Source organism: Procambarus clarkii, chromosome 62 (assembly GCF_040958095.1).
Source record: "Procambarus clarkii isolate CNS0578487 chromosome 62, FALCON_Pclarkii_2.0, whole genome shotgun sequence".
In the NCBI taxonomy this organism is placed as follows: domain Eukaryota; kingdom Metazoa; phylum Arthropoda; class Malacostraca; order Decapoda; family Cambaridae; genus Procambarus; species Procambarus clarkii.
This window is the reverse complement of record NC_091211.1, coordinates 5,065,879-5,085,985: the sequence shown is the minus strand read 5'-3', so window position 1 is coordinate 5,085,985 and position 20,107 is coordinate 5,065,879. Positions and strand designations below refer to the sequence as shown.

Sequence of the window (20,107 nt, the reverse complement as noted above, 5' to 3'; positions counted from 1 at the left end):
GTACTCACCTAGTTGTACTCACCTAGTTGTGTTTGCGGGGGTTGAGCTCTGGCTCTTTGGTCCCGCCTCTCAACCGTCAATCAACAGGTGTACAGATTCCTGAGCCTATCGGGCTCTGTCATATCTACACTTGAAACTGTGTATGGAGTCAGCCTCCACCACATCACCCCCTAATGCATTCCATTTGTCAACCACTCTGACACTAAAAAAGTTCTTTCTAATATCTCTGTGGCTCATTTGGGCACTCAGTTTCCACCTGTGTCCCCTTGTGCGTGTTCCCCTTGTGTTAAATAGACTGTCTTTATCTACCCTATCAATCCCCTTCAGAATCTTGAATGTGGTGATCATGTCCCCACTAACTCTTCTGTCTTCCAGCGAAGTGAGGTTTAATTCCCGTAGTCTCTCCTCGTAGCTCATACCTCTCAGCTCGGGTACTAGTCTGGTGGCAAACCTTTGAACCTTTTCCAGTTTAGTCTTATCCTTGACTAGATATGGACTCCATGCTGGGGCTGCATACTCCAGGATTGGCCTGACATATGTGGTATACAAAGTTCTGAATGATTCTTTACACAAGTTTCTGAATGCCGTTCGTATGTTGGCCAGCCTGGCATATGCCGCTGATGTTATCCGCTTGATATGTGCTGCAGGAGACAGGTCTGGCGTGATATCAACCCCCAAGTCTTTTTCCTTCTCTGACTCCTGAAGAATTTCCTCTCCCAGATGATACCTTGTATCTGGCCTCCTGCTCCCTACACCTATCTTCATTACATTACATTTGGTTGGGTTAAACTCTAACAACCATTTGTTCGACCATTCCTTCAGCTTGTCTAGGTCTTCTTGAAGCCTCAAACAGTCCTCTTCTGGTTTAATCCTTCTCATAATTTTAGCATCGTCCGCAAACATTGAGAGAAATGAATCGATACCCTCCGGGAGATCATTTACATATATCAGAAACAAGATAGGACCGAGTACAGAGCCCTGTGGGACTCCACTGGTGACTTCACGCCAATCGGAGGTCTCACCCCTCACCGTAACTCTCTGCTTCCTATTGCTTAGATACTCACTTATCCACTGGAGCACCTTACCAGCTACACCTGCCTGTCTCTCCAGCTTATGTACCAGCCTCTTATGCGGTACTGTGTCAAAGGCTTTCCGACAATCCAAGAAAATGCAGTCCGCCCAGCCCTCTCTTTCTTGCTTAATCTGTGTCACCTGATCGTAGAATTCTATCAAGCCTGTAAGGCAAGATTTACCCTCCCTGAATCCATGTTGGCGATTTGTCACGAAGTCCCTTCTCTCCAGATGTGTTACCAGGTTTTTTCTCACGATCTTCTCCATCACCTTGCATGGTATACAAGTCAAGGACACTGGCCTGTAGTTCAGTGCCTCTTGTCTGTCGCCCTTTTTGTATATTGGGACCACATTCGCCGTCTTCCATATTTCTGGTAGGTCTCCCGTCTCTAGTGATTTACTATACACTATGGAGAGTGGCAAGCAAAGTGCCTCTGCACACTCTTTCAGTACCCATGGTGAGATCCCATCTGGACCAACCGCCTTTCTAACATCCAGATCCAGCAGGTGTCTCTTGACCTCCTCTCTCGTAATTTCGAACTCCTCCAAGGCCGCCTGGTTTACCTCCCTTTCTCCTAGCACAGTGACCTCACCCTGTTCTATTGTGAAGACCTCTTGGAACCTCTTGTTGAGTTCCTCACACACCTCTCTGTCATTCTCTGTATACCTGTCCTCGCCTGTTCTAAGTTTCAATACCTGTTCTTTCACTGTTGTTTTCCTTCTGATGTGACTGTGGAGTAGCTTTGGTTCGGTCTTGGCTTTGTTTGCTATATCATTTTCAAAAATTTTCTCTGCTTCTCTTCTCACCCTGACGTACTCATTCCTGGTTCTCTGGTATCTCTCCCTGCTTTCTGGTGTTCTGTTATTCCGGAAGTTCCTCCACGCCTTCTTGTTCAGTTTCTTCGCTTCCATACATGCCCTATTATACCATGGATTCTTTTGTTGCTTCTCGGATTTTTCCCTTTGGGCCGGGATGAACCTGTTTACTGCCTCCTGACACTTTTGGGTAACATAGTCCATCATACCCTGTACAGACTTGTCTCTGAGGTCTGTGTCCCAAGGTATTTCACTTAGGAAACTTCTCATCTGTTCATAATTCCCCTTTCGGTATGCCAGCCTTTTGATTCCTAGTTCTTTTTGGGGGGAGATAAGTCCTAGCTCTACCAGGTACTCAAAGTTCAATACACTGTGGTCACTCATTCCCAAGGGCGCTTCCATCTTAACTTCCCTTATATCCCATTCATTTAGGGTAAATATCAAATCAAGCATTGCTGGTTCATCTTCTCCTCTCATTCTTGTTGGCTCTTTGGAATGCTGGCTTAGAAAGTTTCTTGTTGCCACGTCCAGCAGCTTAGCTCTCCATGTTTCTGGTCCTCCATGCGGGTCTCTGTTCTTCCAGTCTATCTTCCCATGGTTGAAGTCTCCCATAATTAGTAGTCCAGATCCATTCCTGCTAGCAACAGAAGCTGCTCTTTATATTATGTTAATGGTGGCCATGTTGTTTCTATCATATTCCTGTCTAGGTCTTCTGTCATTTGGTGGTGGATTATATATGACTGCGACTATAATTTTTTTCCCTCCATTTGTTACAGTACCTGCTATGTAGTCACTGAAACCTTCACAGCCCTGAATATCCATCTCCTCAAAATCCCAGCCTTTTCTTACCAGCAGAGCTACACCACCCCCACCTCTTCCTTCCCTCTCTTTCCGCACAACATAATAGTCCTGTGGAAACACTGCATTTGTTATTGTTTTCGTGATCTTTGTTTCTGTGAGGGCTATTATGTCTGGGTTTTCCTCTAGTACCAGTTCTCCAAGCTCATTTGCTTTACTTGTAATTCCATCTATGTTAGTGTACATCGCTTTGAGGCTCACTTTCTTCTGTCCCTTCTCAAATCGCCTCCTTGGTGAGTGTTCTGCTGGTGGGGGAGGCTGTTCCATGGGTGTGAGGACCTGTGAGGTGGGTAACAGGATCTCAGAGGATACTGGAATGAGGGGCGGGGGATCCAGTGAAGGGGGAGGGACAGGGAGGGTATGGGGTGAAAGGGGAGGGAGGACGGGAAGGAAAGGGGGGGAGGGAGGACTCGGGAGGAGGGGAGGGGTAGAAGGGTGGGGATTGGGTGTGGGGGGAGGGAGATTTGGCTGAACTTTTGAGTGGGGGCAGGGAGGGTTTGGGGTAGGGGGGTTTTCTATGCAGAGGAGGGAGGCGGGGTTGTCCTCCCTTCTGGTGTTACTGGGTAGCTGGTTGTGGGTTCCCCCCTCGCCTCTCGCCTCTGTGTGTGTGTGTGTGTGTGTGTGTGTGTGTGTGTGTGTGTGTGTGTGTGTGTGTGTGTGTGTGTATGTAACGAGCTTTCAAGAGATTGTCACTTACATAGCTAAACAATATGTAGGGTTCAGTTTCCAAATCAATTATGCGGCTCTCGAACCCTTTTCCCCCGCTACATGCGGGAGATCCCTTTTATTTTCAGCTAAAATATGCATTATATTCAGGGGGGTTCGCCGTGTCATAGCACAACCAAAAGCCCAATATACTCCCCTAAACTTTCCCTATACGTCAACTTTTCCGTTGTACGTCAGGCTGCGAGCAGCCGCGTCCAACAGCCTGGTTGATCAGTCCGGCAACCAGGAGGCCTGGTCGACGACCGGGCCGCGGGGACGCTAAGCCCCGGAAGCACCTCAAGGTAACCTCAAGGTATCCCATCTAAATTTAAAAAAATGCATTTCCAATACCCAATATTATATATATATATATATATATATATATATATATATATATATATATATATATATATATATATATATATATATATATATATATATATATATATATATATATATATATATATATATATATATACTGTCCCTCCCCCTCCCCCACCCACTCAACCCCCCACCCCACCCCCCAGGAATAGGCCTGATTTGTTCAAGCCAAAGCCCAATTCACCCGAGTTTTCTCTATCTCATCTAAAAATAACGTTCATTTCCAATGCCCATTATCCAGCCACCACATATTCCCCATTCCCAAGACCATTTCATAGTGTTAGTGCTGTGGCCATCTACCTAATTTCATCCCAATTAATGACAATTCCCCATTAAATATTGGCAAAAATATGCCAAATCATATCACAGCCAAAGCCCATTTCACCCAAGTTTTACCTATCCCATATAAATTTAATGTGCATTTTCAATATCTAATATCCAGGTGCCCTATGTCACGCCCTATTCCCAAGACCATTTCATAGCGCAGTGTCCATCCAGCTGTTTCCAAATATCCAGATGTGTTTATATATCTTCAATCCTACGAAACCAGACCTAACCTAACACACAGCTAAGGCCAAATTTATCCCAATTTAATCCAATTTCCACCTAATTTGATCCAATTTATTCAGATTTAATCCAATTCCCGCCAAATTTACCCGAGTTTACCATTTCATAGCACAACCTAAGCCCCAATTTGACCAAGTTTCACCTATCCCAATTAAATTTAATGTGAATCTTCAATATCAGGTCGCCCCCCAATGTCACAGCCAATTCCCAAAGACCATTTCATAGTAATAGTGCAGTGTTCATCCAGCCATTTCCATGTTCCAGATGTGTTTATATATCATCAAACCTACCAAGAGCAGACCTAACCCAATACGGCTAAGGCCAAATTTAACCAAATTTTCCCCAATTTAAGATAATTTCCACCTAATTTGCCACAATTTTATCCAATTTCCACCAAATTTTACCATAGTTCACCTTATCATAGCACAGCCAAAGCCCCAGTTTGTCCAAGTTTCACTCATTCCATATAACTTTTATGTGTATTTCCAGTATCCAATATCCAGTGGTCGATGTCATACTTCATTCCCAGAGACCATTTCATAGTGATAGTGTAGGGTCTGACGAGCCACTTCCAATATACAGATGCGTTTATATACATCAATCCTACCTAAAAACCAGACCCAACCCTAACATGGCTAAGACCAAATTTAACCAAATGTATCACAATTTAAGACAATTTCTACCTAATTTGCCCCAATTTATCCAAATTTAAGACATTTTCTACCAAATTTACCCGATTTTACGTATTATAGCAAGGTCAATGCCCAATTTTCCCCCCAAGTTTCGCCTATTCCATACACTGCAAATTTAAGGCGCATTTTCAATATGCAGTCCAATAATCTCGACTGTTTTCTTTTTTTATTTGTTAGTTATGGATCTTTGTTAAATATTGTATTTTATATTCTTAGAAAAGTATTTGTTTGGATATTAACCCCAACCACCCGGTACCCTAACCTGCGTGGATCTTTGCCGAATATTCCTGTCAATGTTGTTTATGGACTCAACAACCCTGAAGCTAACCTGCCTTGACCTGACGTTAATTGTTGCACCTTCTTTTTTTGGGGGGAAAGTGATGTTTTTGCATCAACCCAACCGCCCTTGCCCATACCTCTGATACCAAAAATCTTGGTTCCATATATGGTATCTTATTCTTGGGACACAGCCAATCCATCCCAACCTAACCTCTATTAACTATGGGTTTAATGACCATTTTTCTCTACATCAGTTCAAACACAACCCAACCTCATATAAATGGATCTGAACTCTATTTGTACACATGTTCTTAGGAAACATGATAAAATTCGCCATATCTCTATCATTAAATAATAAAATTTTTCCTTAACCTGGCCTATAATCCCCCCCCCCCAATTGGGACAAATTTGTGTTAGATTTGGGTTATATTAAGCTAATGTGAAAATATATTCCTACTTTAATTCTTTAATATCCATAATTTGCCAGAATTTCGAGGGGGGGGGGGGATTATAGGCCAGGTTAAGAAAAATTTTTATTATTTAATGATAGAGATATGGCGAATTTTATCATGTTTCCTAAGAACATGTGTACAAATGGAGTTCAGATCCATTTATATGAGGTTGGGTTGTGTTTGAACTGATGTAGAGAAAAATGGTCATTAAACCCATAGTTAATAGAGGTTAGGTTGGGATGGATTGGCTGTGTCCCAAGAATAAGATACCATATATGGAACCAAGATTTTTGGTATCAGAGGTATGGGCAAGGGCGGTTGGGTTGATACAAAAACATCACTTTCCCCCCAAAAAAAGAAGGTGCAACAATTAACGTCAGGTCAAGGCAGGTTAGCTTCAGGGTTGTTGAGTCCATAAACAACATTGACAGGAATATTCGGCAAAGATCCACGCAGGTTAGGGTACCGGGTGGTTGGGGTTAATATCCAAACAAATACTTTTCTAAGAATATAAAATACAATATTTAACAAAGATCCATAACTAACAAATAAAAAAAGAAAACAGTCGAGATTATTGGACTGCATATTGAAAATGCGCCTTAATATTGCAGTGTATGGAATAGGCGAAACTTGGGGGGAAAATTGGGCATTGACCTTGCTATAATATGTAAAATCGGGTAAATTTGGTAGAAAATGTCTTAAATTTGGATAAATTGGGGCAAATTAGGTAGAAATTGTCTTAAATTGTGATACATTTGGTTAAATTTGGTCTTAGCCATGTTAGGGTTGGGTCTGGTTTTTAGGTAGGATTGATGTATATAAACGCATCTGTATATTGGAAGTGGCTCGTCAGACCCTACACTATCACTATGAAATGGTCTCTGGGAATGAAGTATGACATCGACCACTGGATATTGGATACTGGAAATACACATAAAAGTTATATGGAATGAGTGAAACTTGGACAAACTGGGGCTTTGGCTGTGTTATGATAAGGTGAACTATGGTAAAATTTGGTGGAAATTGGATAAAATTGTGGCAAATTAGGTGGAAATTATCTTAAATTGGGGAAAATTTGGTTAAATTTGGCCTTAGCCGTATTGGGTTAGGTCTGCTTTTGGTAGGTTTGATGATATATAAACACATCTGGAACATGGAAATGGCTGGATGAACACTGCACTATTACTATGAAATGGTCTTTGGGAATTGGCTGTGACATTGGGGGGCGACCTGATATTGAAGATTCACATTAAATTTAATTGGGATAGGTGAAACTTGGTCAAATTGGGGCTTTGGTTGTGCTATGAAATGGTAAACTCGGGTAAATTTGGCGGGAATTGGATTAAATCTGAATAAATTGGATCAAATTAGGTGGAAATTGGATTAAATTGGGATAAATTTGGCCTTAGCTGTGTGTTAGGTTAGGTCTGGTTTCGTAGGATTGAAGATATATAAACACATCTGGATATTTGGAAACAGCTGGATGGACACTGCGCTATGAAATGGTCTTGGGAATAGGGCGTGACATAGGGCACCTGGATATTAGATATTGAAAATGCACATTAAATTTATATGGGATAGGTAAAACTTGGGTGAAATGGGCTTTGGCTGTGATATGATTTGGCATATTTTTGCCAATATTTAATGGGGAATTGTCATTAATTGGGATGAAATTAGGTAGATGGCCACAGCACTAACACTATGAAATGGTCTTGGGAATGGGGAATATGTGGTGGCTGGATAATGGGCATTGGAAATGAACGTTATTTTTAGATGAGATAGAGAAAACTCGGGTGAATTGGGCTTTGGCTTGAACAAATCAGGCCTATTCCTGGGGGGTGGGGTGGGGGGTTGAGTGGGTGGGGGAGGGGGAGGGACAGTATATATATATATATATATATATATATATATATATATATATATATATATATATATATATATATATATATATATATATATAATATTGGGTATTGGAAATGCATTTTTTTAAATTTAGATGGGATACCTTGAGGTTACCTTGAGGTGCTTCCGGGGCTTAGCGTCCCCGCGGCCCGGTCGTCGACCAGGCCTCCTGGTTGCCGGACTGATCAACTAGGCTGTTGGACGCGGCTGCTCGCAGCCTGACGTACAACGGAAAAGTTGACGTATAGGGAAAGTTTAGGGGAGTATATTGGGCTTTTGGTTGTGCTATGACACGGCGAACCCCCCTGAATATAATGCATATTTTAGCTGAAAATAAAAGGGATCTCCCTCATGTAGCGGGGGAAAAGGGTTCGAGAGCCGCATAATTGATTTGGAAACTGAACCCTACATATTGTTTAGCTATGTAAGTGACAATCTCTTGAAAGCTCGTTACATACACACACACACACACACACACACACACACATATATGCACCCTAAGTGATTCAACAAGAGGCTTGCAACGGTCTCTATGCAAGGCATTTTTACGACTATGGGAAGTCTGCAGTTGCTGGTCTCACTCCACAACCACCTAACCGGAGAGTCATGTGCATCCTGCACATACATACAGTAAGCAAATATTTTGGTTACTTTGCTAAGATTCCTGGCAGCGCATCATTATGAATGAAGTACAAGCGTATTTCTTGGACTCCATTGATGGTGTTATCTCTGAATTCTGCGAATTTCCTTTTCGTATTCCATTATATAATGACGCAAAGTATGCGAATAGTTAAACTTGCTCAATGAATTTGTGTTAGCTTGCTAATGTAATTGTATGGGGGTTGCATAAGTTTGTTGAGAATATAATTGAATGCTAGTTTAGTTCATTTATTATGAATCCCATCATGTGGGGCGGGTAGTGGGAAGGGGTTACCACGGTGGGAAATGGACTCTGGTAATGAACCCAACAATTCATTTTTGGCTCAAGCAAGAAAAACAAACAAATAATGGGTAAACGAAATTGCCAAAATTAATTTGTGCAAGTTTTGCAAATGTGATTGTAAAGTTTTTTTTGCATAAGTTTGAGAATATATAATTGAATGTTAGTTTTAATTCATTTTATTAATGCAGCCCCCCCCCCCCTATTCCCATCTTGCTATGGGGGGGGGGGGGCTAAGCCGAGCAGTAGTAACATCTAGAAGTCTGCTGCTTTTATCGGTTGATCCATAGATGTGTACTGGCTCCTCTTGCATCATCATCGCATTAGTAGCAGTTAATAAATTAAACAACTAGCATATGTAAAGAGCTAGTCTAACAATTTATGTTTATTTTTTTTTTATTTTTATCAGGCCCACTGCCCTTCTATCCAGCAGACTGCTGCTGGATGGGTTACAATTGAGCCAAAAAAAGTTGGTCAGGACGAGATACGGCCTCATTTTAGAGACATTTACTATAGAAAAAAGCTTGAACGTCGGGGACTGAACGCGGGCCTGCACGAGAGTTGTTCTTGACACTCAAATGTTTAGAGATTAAAATCTCTATAATTAGAGGGGGCAACTAAAATACCGCATTATTTAGTGAAATATTGCAATGTCCAATAGTTTGGACGTTGGGGAAATGAGTCAGGACTTGCAAGAAGGTTACTTTGCATCCGGTCCAAATGAGGACACACAATGAGGACACATGTGGGAGAAAGAGAGGAAGCAAGATTTACTCCCTCAGAAAACCTTAAAAAAAAAATTTGTAGGCCAGAGTTTTGAAAACATTGGCAAACCTTTTGATACAGAATGAAACTCTTAAACAATAACATATATCTTGAAGAATAAATCTTCCTCTATGAGATATATCTTTTTAGTTAGTTTAAAAGTTTTCATTTATTATAAAAATGATGCCTTCCTAACATGGCTCATTAAAATAATTTTTTGTTTATGAAATCGTGTAAGTATTTATGCAATATTTATTATAAAACAATCATAATACGCAGTGGCATATCATTTTTATAAAGAGGCTTTATAAGGTAAATATAATGGCAATGCGAAAATCTTTCTATCTGACGTATTTTTGTTTTAAATAAATACACTTGGGCGAAACACATGTCTATTGCCCGCGTGAGCGACTTGGGTGGGCTCTAGCAGATTCTATGTATTTTAATCTCTAAACATTTGAGTGCCAAGAACAACTCTCGTGTAGGCCCGCATTCAGTTCTCGATGTTCAAGCTTTTGCTATAGTAAATGTCTCTAAAAATGAGGGCGTATCTCGCCCTGACCAACTGTTTTTGGCTCAATTGTAATTTCCCATCCAGCCGCAGTCAGCTGTGCAGGTTTGGAAGGCTTTGGAAATTAAAGCACCGTAAGATTGTGAGTGTTCAAGTCTAGGGGGGACTAAGCATTTTTTTGTGTGAATGTGCAAAGCCCGTGTTTATTTGTGTAAGTTAAAAATTGAGTTTTTGTTTGTGTATAAGAGTTTAGCAATGTGTTTAAGTAAGATTGTGCAACTGTTTTAAGTTTAGGGGGGACTAAGTATTTTGCGCGAATGTGAAAGCCCTGGGTTTATTTGTGTAAGTTAAAAATTTAGTTTTTGTTTGTGTATAAGAGTTTAGCAATGTGTTTAAGTAAGATTGTGCAACTGTTTTAAGTTTAGGGGGGACTAAGTATTTTGCGCGAATGTGAAAGCCCTGGGTTTATTTGTGTAAGTTAAAAATTAAGTTTTTGTTTGTGTATAAGAGTTTAGCAATGTGTTTAAGTAAGATTGTGCAACTGTTTTAAGTTTAGGGGGGACTAAGTATTTTGCGCGAATGTGAAAGCCCTGGGTTTATTTGTGTAAGTTAAACCAAAAAAAATGAGTTTGTTTTTGCGAGCGAGTTTGTTTAAGCATGTGCTATAATTAAAAAACTTCCAAAGTAATGACAGTAATGCCAAAATGAATTCATCTTTTCACTTTTTTGAAAGGTGGAGGTGTAACATTTTCTGAAAACCTTAGCGCTTGATATACCACGGCACTGACATAAGTCGATGCACTATATGAAGTTATTGGGCCCCCACCACAATAGCTGAAAACTATTAATATGTTAAAAAATGAAATTTAATACAGAATACGAATAGATTCCCAGTATGTATTAAATTGCTTAAACAACTCAACTACTTTCCTTTATAGTATATTTACTATAAAGTAAAATACTATGTAAAAATATAAAGTAAAATACTATATAAAAATTTACTATGTTGGAGTGTCAACCCAACACAATATGGCTGAGGCTCCCACTATTTAAACTTCTTTTCGTATTCTATGAAATATCACAGGTATTGTTAATGCTTGTAACGTTTATTACAAAAGATAGACATACATTTGATGCTATTTTTCATATTAAAATCTAATTTAAGGCCCGAAAAATATATCTATAAACAGGTTAGAACCATTCAAATTCAAGTATGCCTTTTTCACCAGTAATCAACTGTATGCCACAGAAAATGGAATCTTTACTTTAGCTACAGAAAACGGAGCAAAGCCAAGGGGGGATGACTGAAATAAACAGTTTCCAACCTGACTCTTCTCGCACATAAACATGTCTTTCTTGACCTCATTTCAAATTATATAGAGTACTGAAAGCTCTTTTTCCATAGCAAATATACTAAGGAACTCATTTTATGACTAGAACGCAAACTAGGACCCCTCATTCAGATTCAAAACACGAGAATTATTGACTGAACATTTCCCCACTATCAAGCACACAGGACTCTTTAAAGCTATCTTAACTTCTTTAAAACCCCAATATGACCCATCTCACATGCAGATCCTGTTCTATGACTCGCCCTTCATGTCAATGTACCCCACAGTATCATGCAAATTCAAGATAAGGCTTACTACACCTATATATCCAAAATGGTCTTTGTAAGGAATCTTGACCCCCCCTTGTATGCTTGACCCCCACTGGGGTTATCCACCTCTGACCATTACAGAAAATGGAGCTGTGCCCAAGGACTCCCTATACTATTCAGTCATAGCCTCATTAAAGTACTCCAAAAACTTCTATATTCGCTTTCAACTGCGTTTCTTGGTTTGAATCTATTGAACATTCACCCTCTGATCCATTCAAAGTAAGGGCCCCCAAATTGATACCGTAGTACTCTCGTAACACCCCCGGGACAAATCGTGCATTTTTGCTCATGCCATTAAAATACTCCAAAAACGTTTATATGCCTTTCACCAGTGTATTTTTTGGTTTCCAACTATTGAACATTCATCCTCGGTACCTCTCATAAGTAGAGACCCCCTCCTTGAGGCCCTAGACTCATCTTAAAAGCTCGAGACAAATCGTGCAAAAAAACAGGTTAGGATAGGGCACCAGTTCCTCAGGTACACCATGGGTGGTGGTCCCCCAGAGACCCCAGGGGGGACCACCACCCCACCACCGCCAGCCAGCCAGGAGCGCGCTGACTGTGCCCTAACCTAACCACCTAAAACAAGAGGGATGGACGATCTGGCCCGACAGGGTCAAGTCGGCATGGAAGTGCCCAACCGTTTCTGAAATTTTTTTTACCTCAATCTGTCTCCTTATTCACTACTCACATGCACCCACGTATTATTCTCCGATTGAAGCCAAATGGGTACAGCTGAGAGTAGTGGATGGTAACAATAGCCTTCTGCAAAGAATTTGGGAAAACTGCCAGCGATGGTTGAGGCTGGCACAGGTCTCAACATACAAAAACAAAATCGGTAATATTGTACATAACTGAGAATATCAAGAAATATTTCATCCAAGACGATGTCCGGTGCATTTATTCTCCATGCCTTAAAATATATATCTGGCAAACCAAACACGTTACATACACGCTTAATTTGTGCGTTAGAAGAGCCTTGCTCCCATATCAGTTTGACGGATCGGTCATTGACCAGGTCCTGGAGAGACTGGTAGGGCTGAGGGATGTACCTCACGGCCAGGAGGGCCATGAGGTTGCCGGCGTAGCTCTGCGTCAGCACCAGCGCCACCAGCCCCCACACCGCCAACATCACCCGCTCCCACCACCAACCCCCACCACACTCCAACACATCTGTGAAGAAATATGTATTAAGTAATATTACATCTTAGGTATTGCATAGGTAGTCTATAAGTAATCAGAAATTATCATCCAGCAATTAAAACAACTATTTTGTGTTTGGAGACAATGCCCTTGCCACGCGTGCACACTGTGTTGTGTGTCGCTCTCCTAATGCTCGCATTTATTACATGTCTTCCAGACTTTTTGTATTATATTTACAGAGCGCAATGTATGAAGTGAATAATATCTATATGAGTTTAGTAAATAAATTACTGGTAACGTTACAAAATTTATTTATATTTTCGAGACTCCCTCCAGAACACATGCTCTCTTTTTTTCAATATATTTTGTTATACAGTCTAGAGAAAATTGCATTTCATCTACACGTCGTCTTTCTTCTGTCCTTTAGTTGCTATATTGTTTCATTCTTCATCTTCGTCTCTTCCATTTACAGTTTTAATAAACGTGTGAAATTGGTTCTATACTATAAGAGATAATGTCTCTCTGTTTGTCTGTTCGAAGTTGGAGGTGACACACAACCTCACCCAAATATGCAGAGGGAATGGTCTGAGGTACGGGATGAGCATAGGCTGATCTTGGACACCGGAATTCAAAAGGGAACAGTGTGCCAGGGTTACATTCAGACTTCCATGATGATTTTTTGTCACCGCTTGCCAGCTACACAGCTAAATATTTTCAAAACAATCTTTCCAAAGAACTATTTTGTTATAGTAATATGCTCCATTATTCACTGATCTCGAGAAAATAAATAAATTCCCTGCTATCAATAATTTGCCCGTACTCTCATAAACAGGCGATTGTTCTACAGCTTGAAAGGTTTCTCAAGCATTGGCCCTTTTCAGAGCAAGAAGTAACTGTTCTTGTTTTGTTTAGCATTTTACACCACTAAGTTCTTCTCACTGGCGATCACCCACACATTAGACAATGACATTTTGTATTAGAGAGAGATGGACAGAGACAGAGAGGCAGAGACAGAGAGAGGCAGACAAAGAAATAGAGACAGACGTAGAGACAAACAGTAGATAGAGGGATGGACAGATGGATAGATAGCTAGATATATAGATAGATGGATGGATGGACAGATGAGTGGATAGATAGATATATAGATAGATGGATAAATAGATAGATATATGGATATAAAGTTGAGTGGATTGATGGATAGATAGATGGATAATAGGGTAGAGTGAATATTTTAATTTAAAAGCTTGTATAGCTATTCCCTGACAAATAAGAATGAAATTGATTTTGAGTGATTTGGCATCGTTTTGGGACCGGCAATCTGGATGAGCGTGGCTGCGAGCATGTCAAAATGTCCAAGATGGCCATAATTCTCCATATGCTTGTGTTAGAGACATGATTTATTTAACCCATCCTCCTTTTTAGAGAGTACCTATTGTGATGTGCGTCAGTAGTCACGAATTCGTATGTACTAAGCTTTTAGATAGTAGTATTCTGACTGTTAAGGAATTCTTTTAAAATAAACAAAGCTACAAAACAAACTTAAAATATTCCTAGGCCTAGTATGGCACACATATGTACTACATTAAACCTCAGATATCGTATATTAGGCTTAGGAAGGTTCGGTTATTTTAGTTTAATTTGTCAAAGCAACACAAGTAAAAAATAGTTTTCTGGTTTGCCAAATTCAATAGTGGCGATTTCTACTTTCAAATTTGTTGTATGTCGGTTTATACACTATGGTGCTCATCATTGCTGTAAGTACTACCCAAACAGGAGGATGGGCTGGATTTATTGCTCATAATTTGCAGAATCATGTTTCTACATATCCTTAGAGGAACTTTTTATCTATTTGTGCAAGAAAAAAGTAATTAGCGAAAAATAATTTTAGTGGGTATTCGTGGGGGGTCAAAAGTGAACAAATTATATTTTTCACCTTTGAATCATCCTCTCGTTATTAATTGTTTAATGATAGTTTAAATTCAAGTTATATATCAAATTAAGTTTTCATTATAGCCATAACAACTACTTTGCAACTTTAAGAGTTGCAGATATTGTAGTTTAAGTTGATACTGTATTTGGGGATCTGGGTGAATATTACCTCACTCACCCCAGTCAGTAGGAAAGACTAGTTCAGAAAGAAGGAAGGTTGGCTAGACAGCCATACAAATTATAAGTGCTGCTAAATTTCTTGCAAGTCATTTAGGAACCAGATTTTAGACCTCCAGGGAATGGCTCAGGTTAAGCAAAAACTATTGTGCCACGAGTAACTACACAATTTTACATTTTAAATTCTTCACAAAATATACAGTAGTGAGGAAATGTAGCTAATTAAATAGTAGGTGAATAGAGTTACGAAGGATGACAAATTATAAATTGTCTATTGAATTGACGAAAAATTGCCTTTCATTAAACGAAGGTGATTTTCGCCCTTTTACTAACACAAGTACCCACAAAATGATTTATTGCCAATATTTTTTTTACACAAATAGAGAAAACGTTCTTCCTAAGACATATAGAAACATGAGGCTTCTGCAAATTTAGAGCCATAAATTATATTTCAGTTTCGAATAAAAGGTGAGTTATGGCCAATCTGGCCATTTTTAACCCACGTTGATGCATCTGAAGCAGTTGCTGGCCCAAAAATTTTCGCTATCACACAAAATTCATTTTGTTCTTATGTTTGACATATTTGTCATGGATTAAGAGCCACACTTTCTTATATTTCAAGTAAAAGTCATATACATGAACCTGAAAACTTACTAATTAATCCCCTTTCTCTTTAAATTGTATTCTCTGTCAAATCCAGAAAGTTTTCTGTCTCGTCCTGCAGTTAGCTTGAGCATTTGGATTTAAGTATTTTTTGTATATATCACAAATCTCATACAACTGATGTTTAAAGATAAAGTAATGCTGTTTATGTTTTTCGTTATCCTTAAATTTACTATAAATATGTATTTGATCTAAAATTTTATTATTTTATTTTGGTTCATATTATAATACACTTCAAAACTTGAATTATTACCAGCGTATCATGACAGCAATAAAGTAATAGTATCTGGGCTTACTCTGATTCAATAAGAGGCGGAGGTAGGCGGACGTGGCAGGAAAGGTGTATGTTTGGTGGTGAGTGCTGAGTGAGAAGCACGAGGACATGAGGATGGTAGCAGTAGGCAGCACCAGCAGCGCCGCCACGATGGCCGCCCACACCAGCGGCTCCAGAGGGAACAGGAACCCCCATGGGTTTACCTCCGGTTGACCTCGAGCTCCAAGGATCCTACTGTAATCTATTAGGACTGGTCTAGTGAAGTCCACCACCTCAGCGCGGACTCCACTTACACCGAAGGGGCCGACAGCCACATCTACTTCCTTCATTTTCCAAAGATAAGACACATCCTAATCAGTAAAGCAGGCCCAACATATTCTGTCAACAAAACGCTAGGAACATAAGATGTTTACTCACTACTACAGAGAACACCGTTTTTAACACCATATGGAGAAAACATCACACCTTACGTCACACAGAGTATGACAGTAGTCGAGAGGGGTTCAACACTACATATCACTATCTTTAACCTTTTCCGGATGTGGAAAAAAAAATGTTTTCAATTTAATGTAGCACTGAAAATTATTTTTTAAATATTTATTAATAATTTCCTTGAAGGTAATGTGTATAGAGGCAACATTTACCTGAGGGCCTCATGACCATTCCCCCAACATGCCTGAACAGGGTTGAGGGCTAGGAAGCTCCAGTCAGTGTATTAATTTGGGAGTGATAAGCAGGCAATATCGCTGTGAAAATGTGTAAAAGAGTGAATGAATATCTCGCAAACTGACAGAAGGAAAAAAACTAAATTAAAGAAATAATTGTGAGGTAAACTGACTCGTTGGATTTACTTATTTATTTTAATTTATATTAATTTATTTATATTAATTTATTTATATTAATTTATTTATATTAATTTATTTCTAATGTTAATTTATTTAATTAGATACAGATTGTATGACATTATTGACATTAATTTCCCACAAGTAGCTTTCTTCACATTTGGGGGGGGGGGTATTAATTATATAGTCTATCAATGAAAATTATCAATTGGTAGACATTTACTACTAATGTTAATACTACATGGGTTAGTGAAATAAATGTTAGGCCTTATCTGACAAGAAGGCATCAACATTCTGGTATTGGTGTAAACATGTGAGTCAGACTCATGATCTCCCGGTATTATTTGCAGGATGGGACAAGATCAGTCATGTGGTCTTTTGTCTCCGTGTGATTTCACATTAATAACTTCATGTCTCAATTTACCTGCGGATGAGTTTACACAGTAAATTTTGCTACATCTAAATTATATAGTTACATGTATCATAATAATAATAATAATTTGAAATGAAAAGAGATGAGATTATTGCTAACCCTTGATTTTCTTGTTTACCTGCGGCATAACCATAACAGTATAATTCACAATAATTAGAGCTCTAATGACTTAATATATACTTCATGGAGACAATGCCTTCCCTGGATACGATGGTGTCGATTTGTGCTTTCCAACTCTTTGATAACATGTTTAGTACAAAAAATCGATTTGACAACACGAAACGTTTCAACATTCCGGGCTGAAAATGGCTACGCCCTCCCTCCCGCATCGAGCGTCTCCTCCCAAAAGTGTTTAATTAATAAGTAGAAATAGGGTTTATATTTAATTTGATTTAGTGCTGATAATTAAGATCGTTCCAGGCAAATGTTTTTATGATGTTTACAATCCAGAGACTGATGTTTAAGATAATTCATAATATTATTAGCTGGTGAATTTAAATTGCAATGATATGCTATTTTCTCTGGGAAAATTCCTCTGCAATCTCGTTTTCTATGGATGATTACAGAACTACGTTTGTAACTGCTCCCTAGAGTATTATCAATATATATAACATAATGCAGTATTAATCACTGATCAAGGTAGTAATTATGTCCAATGGTCTCTTGACTGTGGCTACCTGATCCACCATGGCGGCCTCCACCTGGGCACAGGCGTACACAGCTCCATCACATCTTCTATATCCTAATCTAGCTATTGATCTACACCACAGTAAACAATATCCAGAATACTTATGGTTACACGCTACCTAGATCGGCGGTCCATAGGGTGGAGTGCTGGTTTGTACACGTCCCGGAATGAGAACAATCATTTATCTCTCTCTTTCTCGGCCCACGCTCTTTGTCTCTGTGTGTTGGCGGCTCATGTTCCTGCCTGCCGCTAAATATTTTTTGTATCTATCACAAATCTTATTAAAGATAAATTAAGGATGTTTACGCTTTTCACTATTCTTTAATTTTGCTATAATAATATATTTGATCTAAAATATTAGTATTTTCTTTCAGTTCGTAAAATAATATATTTCAAGGCTTGAACTATGGCCAGCGTATTATGACAGCAGTAAAGTACCAGTATCTGGGCTTACTCTGATTTAGCAATAGGCGGACGAAGCAGAAAGGTGTAAGTTGTGATAACTTACTTAATATTATGACAAATTATTATAATCCCTCCTGCCTGCATATATTGTTTCAGATCTCTTGCACTAGGGTTTAATTATATTTTATACTCATTAGTTTAAACTATGAAACGTACATGAGAAAGTTTCTCTAATGCACAGGACGTAGTCTATTCCAAAATTCCTGCAGGAAAACCAGACACTGCTAATGTCGTCTTTACACATGCGCACAAGCTACTGTCGTGCCACCACCTTCAAAAGCATCCCACTGCAAATGTTTTTACTTTTTCTATCCAACACAAGAAGTCAAGTCTTATCATTGCAGACAAATGCATACACTCCCTTCTCACAAAACAATGTTTTGATATGCACCTACACGACAAAACAGTAGAGGGAGCTGACCAGGAAGAGTAACTACTAGGAATAGCTACATTAAGGGGGTGAAGATAGTGGTGCAGTGTGATTTATAATCCCCATCAAACAATAAAAGTCGTAGAGAACAAAACGACAGATGAAATGAGAATGGTATAAAGGTGATGGAAAAAGCGGCCACAATAGCAAGGATTTCAACTCTTGTTCCTACAGTAGCACAACGGAACAAGTTAAAATCCTAATACAACCTATCTTCTTGTTAGATAGTAGTGTTTGTAACTATGTGGACCATGGTATATTTATTAACATAAAAAGGAATTAGGTAGAATAATTTGGTATCATTCAATTTATAAAGTCCAAAAAAGAATTAAAGCTAAAAAAATAAACTTAAATATTCCTATGCCTAGTATAGCATATATATGCACTATATTTGGTTGTCGTATAGAATGTATTATGACTTGGAAGGTTAGGTTAGTTTAGGTTGTCTTTGCAGCATAAGAACAAAACCTTTTCCTGTTTGCACAAATTCAATTGTACTGATTTCTACTTTCTAAATGCCTTTTTACGTCAATATAAGTACATTGGTCCTCATCGTTACTATACGTACTACATAAACAGGAGGATGGGTTAGCTAATATTGGGAACTTCAACCACAGCAAAATAGACTTGATAAATAAGGATCCCCACCGGGGAGTGATGAGACATGGAGAGCAAGACTAGTAGACATAGCTGACAAACTCTTCTTAAAGCAACATGTCACAGAACAAACAAGAGTAAGTGTTGCTGCTAGATCATCTCCTCTAGCAGCAAGAGATGATCTAGCATCAACACTAAACATGTTTTTTTTTTTCAAAATGAATCGAAAGGAAAAATAGATTATGAGCTAGCAACCACTGCATTGTTAGGCTTAAATACATAGTGGAACTGAAGGAATTAGTTATACAAAGAAACCCATTGAAGAAAAAGGGATATTACAATCACGGGGTCTTCATCAGGATGAGGAACTTTCTACAGGAAATCAAATGTTAGAGAAATGGTAGGGAAGTCAGCAAATGAGATGAGGGAATTCGTTACTGGGAAATGTGCTAATGCAACAAAACAATTCATACCATTCAAGAGGAGGTGGATAAAAAAATTAAATTAACCCCTGATTCAATAGGCAATGCAGGGATGCAAAGAAAGGAAAAAATAAGAGACGGTAGAGAAATGGGAACAGAGAATAACAGAAAGGCACTAAAGAGAACCAGAATGAATTAGAAGATAATCCGAGCAGCAATTTGAAAATGATATTGCTGCAAAAGCTAAGGACCAACCAAAGCCATAGAACCAGAAAAAGACAGTGAGTGACTTTGTACTCAGATTGAAGAATCAAGGAAGAGCTCTCACATAAAATATTAGGAAGTATGTTAGACACTCAATGATGATTTAAGGAGGTCTTTACATTAGAACCAGCGTGGAGACCAAGGTTGCAAGATGAAAGGCCAGAAGAAATTCTGAAAGACA

General features: G+C 39.1%; 1 protein-coding gene across 1 annotated transcript in view; it reads right to left on the bottom strand.

Moving 5' to 3' along the window:
* The window catches only part of LOC138349672 (glutamate receptor U1-like), a 56,991-nt gene extending 40,877 nt beyond the window's left edge, over positions 1-16,114 (bottom strand). The window contains exons 1-2 of the mRNA XM_069308126.1: positions 15,808-16,114; positions 12,552-12,772 (exon numbers count right to left, since the gene is read on the bottom strand). Coding sequence (XP_069164227.1) covers positions 12,552-12,772; positions 15,808-16,114 — 528 coding nt within the window. The remainder of the gene's footprint in view (positions 1-12,551; positions 12,773-15,807) is intronic.
* Positions 16,115-20,107: the final 3,993 nt, after the last annotated feature.